Consider the following 5,893-nt stretch of genomic DNA (forward strand, 5'->3'; position numbering starts at 1 on the left):
AAGACGTCATCTTTACGTTGCCATATTTACTTCAGTCACACAAGAAGACCTCATCTTTACGTTGCCATATTTACTTCAGTCACACAAGAAGACCTCATCTTTACGTTGCCATATTTACTTCAGTCAGACAATAAGACCTCATCTTTACGTTGCCATATTTACTTCAGTCACACAAGAAGACCTCATCTTTACGTTGCCATATTTACTTCAGTCAGACAATAAGACCTCATCTTTACGTTGCCATATTTACTTCAGTCAGACAATAAGACGTCATATTTGCGTTGCCATATTTACTTCAGTCACACAAGAAGACCTCATATTTACGTTGCCATATTTACTTCAGTCACACAAGAAGACCTCATATTTACGTTGCCATATTTACTTCAGTCAGACAATAAGATGTCATATTTGCGTTGCCATATTTACTTCAGTCAGACAATAAGACCTCATATTTACGTTGCCATATTTACTTCAGTCACACAATAAGATGTCATATTTGCGTTGCCATATTTACTTCAGTCACACAAGAAGACCTCATCTTTACGTTGCCATATTTACTTTAGTCAGACAATAAGACGTCATATTTGCGTTGCCATATTTACTTCAATCAGACAATAAGACCTTATATTTACGTTGCCATATTTACTTCAGTCAGACAATATGACGTCATATTTATGTTGCCATATTTACTTCAGTCAGACAATAAGATGTCATATTTGCGTTGCCATATTTACTTCAGTCAGACAATACGACGTCATATTTACGTTGCCATATTTACTTCAGTCAGACAATACGACGTCATCTTTACGTTGCCATATTTACTTCAGTCAGACAAGAAGACGTCATCTTTGCGTTGCCATATTTACTTCAGTCAGACAATACGACGTCATCTTTACGTTGCCATATTTACAGATATCCAAGTGAAGAGTGAGACAATAAGATATGAGCAGACCAAAGTGGCGGCATCGAGAGAGAAATGGTCCTAAAACACACACAGTGAGAACGATACATCCTTTTTTTTCAACTAAAAGGTTCTGATATGAAAAGAAAATCATTTTTTTACAAGAAAAAGTCTTTGTTTTCAGCGAAATGATGTTATTCCAAAAAATAGAAATAAAAAGTCATCATAGAATGAGGAAAAACGTCCGAATACTCCAAGAATGATGTACACGATTTTTTTTCAAGTATAAAGTTCTGATATTAAGAGTTTTAGTCTTAAGAAAAACAAATGTTTTTTTTTTTTTATACAAGAAAAAGTCTTAATATTCAACGAAAAATTTGGAATATTTAGAGGAAAAGTGTTTTTGTTGTTTTTACAAGAATAAAGTCTTAATGTTCAGCAAAACAAATGAGGACAATAAAGTTGTGTTTAGTCCTCATTTGAACACAAAGAAGCTGGAATACGACAACGCAAACGTTCTCATCAAATCAGAGAAAAAGCTCCGAATACTCAAAGAATGACGACCTTTCTAAGCTGATATTAAAGTTTTACTATGAAGAGAAAATGTGCTTTTTTTTTGCAAGACCAAAGTCTGAGGAGGAAAAAGTCCTAAATCACAGAGAATGATGTCACCTATTCTTTTCCAAGTCAAAAGTTGTGATATTAAAAGAAATAAAGTCTTTATTCTTAAGAGAACGCTGTCATACACTGCTAAAACAATAAAGGAACACTTGGAAAGCACATCAGATCTAAACTGGGGAAAAATGATGTTGAATATGTTTCCTGATAATAAGTGGGTGATGTATTAGTAACAAAATGATGCCACATCATTTGATAGAAATGAAAATGATCACCCTATAGAGGGGGGAAATCAAAGACACCCCAAAAATGAAAGTGAAAAAATGATGCAGCACACTGGTCCATTTAGCTAAAATGTCATTGTAGCAACTCAAAATGATTCTCAGTAGTTTGTGTGGCCCCCACGTGCTTGTACGCATGCCTGACAACGTGGGGGCATGCTCCTAATGAGACTACGGATGGTGTCCTGGGGGATCTCCTGATGTGTTTTCCAGTGTTTCTCTCATTTTTTTGAGCAGTATATTTTTTTAACAATAAAAAAAGTCGGCACATGAAGCAAAAAACTTGAATGAAGTCATATTTGTTCCAGAAAAATGTCAGGTTGTTCAGAAGAACCATCATATGAAGACAATAAGTCTTTAGCATGAAGGGAAAACGTGTTGTTGTTTTTTTACAATAAAAATCTTAATATCAATAAAAACAGAATAAAGTGGTATTTTACCAATAAAAGTGTCGTGTTGTTCAGAAAGAAGTGGTAATGCTAGCAGACATCAGAGAGAAACGCCGGTCATCACGACACGATGACTCCTGGCTTCTTCTTCCAGGAAAGAGTCGCAGTCTTACGACAACAAAGTCACGATTGTTTTGCAAATAAGAGAAAAAAAGGCGTGTTGTTGGCTGACAAATGTTTTTTTCCCCCACAAAAATGTAGAAATTCAAGAATAATTGAATAAGTTACGCTTTTGAGCCACGCGTCTACTTCCTGTACGTGTCAAGCTCCTTTCCTTCCTTCCTGTTTCAGCTCAACCAGGCGGCCGAGGACCCCCTGAAGCGGCCGGTGGTCTACGTGAAAGGAAACGACGCCGTCAAGTTGATGAACATCGTCAACAAGCAGAAAGTGGCTCGTGCCAGGATCCAACACCGCCCCCCCAGGGTAAGACACCCCCGCAAACATAAGCAAACGTCCCGTACGTCACAAGAAGCACCGACGACAACACCGCTTGCAATCGCTTCGTTAGTCCTTTCATTAGCGTTAGCTTCTTTTCGATTTGGAGATTTAGATGAAGACGGATTTTGTCCAGAAAAAATCACAATGATTCATTTCCTTTTTTTTTTTTTTTGGAAAAAAAAAATCTTACGAGAAGAAAGTAAAAGAAATAAAAAATGGAGAAAACTTTTTTAAATGTTGATTTTTTTTATTTTTATATTTTTATTTAAAGGAAAAAAACATTATTTTGCAAAATACATAACATAATCTTACAGAAAAGACCTAATCTTACAAGATTTTATTCTTTTTTAGATATTTCGATATTTGATATTTTGTCTACAAAAAAAATGCGAATGATACAAAGAAATGTTCCTTTTTTTTTACAAAAAAAAATCGTACTACAAGAAAGTGGGGAAGAAAGTAGAGATTGTTTAAAATGTTGATTATTTCTGTCATGAAAGAAGTATTTGTATTTTAAGAAAAAATAATAATTCTCTTACAAATATAAACTTGTATTTTTTGGGCCAAAGATTGATTTAGTTTTATTTTTTTTAGATTTGAGATATTTTGTCTAGAAAAAAAAAGACATTTTGAATATGGTTGCTTTTTTTTAAGAAACAAAATCCATAATCTGAAAAGCATTTTTTGTAATGTGGACTTTTTTGTCATTAAAAATATTTGGGTTTTTTCCAAATTCTTATAAAAGTTTCATTTTTTTGCCAACAAAACAACAAGAGTCTTCCAAGAAAACAAAACAGAATGCCATTTTGAATATGGTTGCATGTTTTTAAAACGGAAACAACAAAAATAATCTTACTCGAAGAAAGTTTAAAAAATGATTCTTTTAATTTGGAGGTTTCTCTTTTTGAAGAAAAAAACTTCTAATCTTACAAAAGATTAGATCTTTTTTTCTACAAGTATATTTTGTCTGAGTGAAAAATCTGAATGATACAAAGAAATTTTGAATGAAGTAAAAAAAAATCCATATCTTACAAGATGAAAGTAAAAAAAGGAGAATTTGCATTTTTAGTGTACATATACACTGCATATGTATATATGTGTGTGTGTGTGTGTGTATTTATTTTTTAAACCAAAAAGCGTCATATGTACCAAGAAGTGACGAGGCTAAGACGTCTTTTGTCCAGAAAAAGAGAGAATGATGAAGTAACAAGCTAATCTTTTGTTGTTGGTTTTTTAAAAATGGATAAAAACCATTTTTCAAATGTTGAATGTTTGTGTTGTTGTGTGTTTGTGTTGTATTTTAAAAAGAAAAGAAATCCTAATCGTAGAAGTTTATTTCTGTTTTTCTTGGGTTTTGAATTGCAAGAAAAAGGTGCTGTGATTTGAGAATAAATGGGGCTTGTTTCAAGTCAAATGCGTCATCACGCAGGAAAAGCTGCGTTCAAAGGACGGCAGCCATTTTAGGCGGAACTTTACAAAAGTTTTGTTTCTCTGTAAAAAAACCTAATTGTACAGGATTTTGTTTTCTTTTAAAGTATCCGTTTTTCAGAAAAAAGTGTTCATCTTGCAAGATTTTTTTTTGAAAGCAATAAAATCAAAAATGGAAAATCTTTTTGTGAGCAAATGAGAGGATGTTTGTGTTTGATGACGTCACAGGTCAACCAGGAACGTGGCAGCAGCGCCTCCTGTGGTAGTGTAGGGTACATACGGGCTCATGATGAACAAAGCTGATGTGTTGTGGTTTTCCGCCACAGCAGCCCACGGAGTACTTCGACATGGGCATCTTCCTGGCCTTCTTCGTGGTCGTGTCGCTGGTTTGCCTCGTTCTGCTCATCAAGATCAAGCTGAAGCAGAGGAGGAGTCAGGTGGGTCCCCCTTTCGGGCAGGAAGCGAAAAACACTTCACTCGTCACGCCCGGAAAACGCGCGCACGCGCACACGCTGTCGTGTTTCTGGTCGGCATGACTTGGCAGCTTACTCGTATTTTAATCCCAATGAAGGTTTGTTTCCCCCCGCAAAAAAAGATTTGACGGAATTTTACGGAAAAAAACTTTTTTCCTCAAGTGTTTGTTTTATTTATTTTTTTGTTAAGAAAGTCATATTTTGAGGGTGGAAAAATACAAAAATTTTTGAGAATTTATTTATTAACTTTTAAAAAGTATTTCTGAGAAAAATAGTCCAAATTTCACCAGAACAAATTTCTACAAAAAAAAGAAATATTACGAGGAAAAAGGCTGTATTTTATCAATATAAATATTTTATAAATAGAAACACAAATTCCACCAGGAAAAAAAAAAAAATTTAAAGAGAAAAGAAACTGAAACTTTACTAGAAAAATATTTTTCTTAAAAAGAACAAAAAAAGATGAAGTCATATCTTCAGGGAGAAAAAGGTTTTATTTTTATGGCAAATATTTCATAACATTTTCTGTTACATTTTTGTTTTTAAAGGCGGAAAAAAGAAAAATATCAGGAGAAAAAAAGTCGTTGATTTCAAGTATTTTGGGGGAAAAGACACAACATTTTGAAAGAATAAAGTTTTTTCCCAAGAAAAAGAAGACGACACAATTTTACGAGAAAAATGTTTTTATTCAAGAATTGATTTGGTTTTTGAAGAAAAAGTTATATTTTGAGGGAGAAAAAACCCTGAAATATTCATTTCAAAAGTTCTTTTCAAACATTTTTGAGAAAAAGAATGAAAAGTTTATCAGAATAAAAGCTTTTTCCAAGAAAAAAAGAAGAAAAAAAACGAAAAAGCTTTATTTTTGTCAAACATTTTTAAGAAAAATATCGATTCCGCTAGAAAAAAATGTTTTTGAAAGAAAAAAAGATTTTAAAAAAATGTATGAGAAAAATGTTTAGCTTAAAAAATTGTTTTGAAGAAAAAGTTACTTTTTGAGGTCGAAAAAAACCTGACGTGTTCAGAGAAAAAAAAGTTGTATTTTTGTGCAAACATTTTTGAGAAAAAGAATTAAAATTTCACCAGAATAAAGACTTTTTTAAAGAATAAAAAGTCATATTTCGAGGTAGGAAAAAACCCTGTTTTTTTGAGAAAAATAACGCAAACGGAACAAGAATGAAAGCAGCATCGAAGGTTTTTTCCCCAAGAAAAAGCTTTTTCTCAAGGATATGATTTATTTTTTTCATTGTTTTTGAGGGAGAAGAAAAATCCCAAATATTGTTTTTTTCATATTTTTTTCAAATATTT

At 32.9% G+C, this 5,893-nt stretch overlaps 1 protein-coding gene across 3 annotated transcripts in view; it reads left to right on the forward strand.

The window, feature by feature from the left end:
- Nucleotides 1-5,893, forward strand: part of znrf3 (zinc and ring finger 3) — a 94,201-nt gene that overhangs the window by 78,166 nt on the left and 10,142 nt on the right. For 2 of the 3 annotated variants that reach the window (XM_054772972.1, XM_054772970.1), the window contains 2 exons: nt 2,541-2,672; nt 4,442-4,552. In XM_054772972.1, the coding sequence (XP_054628947.1) occupies nt 2,541-2,672; nt 4,442-4,552 (243 nt within the window). The remainder of the gene's footprint in view (nt 1-2,540; nt 2,673-4,441; nt 4,553-5,893) is intronic. The other variant, XM_054772971.1, reaches the window with a different exon arrangement.

Source organism: Dunckerocampus dactyliophorus, chromosome 4 (assembly GCF_027744805.1).
Source record: "Dunckerocampus dactyliophorus isolate RoL2022-P2 chromosome 4, RoL_Ddac_1.1, whole genome shotgun sequence".
Taxonomy (NCBI): domain Eukaryota; kingdom Metazoa; phylum Chordata; class Actinopteri; order Syngnathiformes; family Syngnathidae; genus Dunckerocampus; species Dunckerocampus dactyliophorus.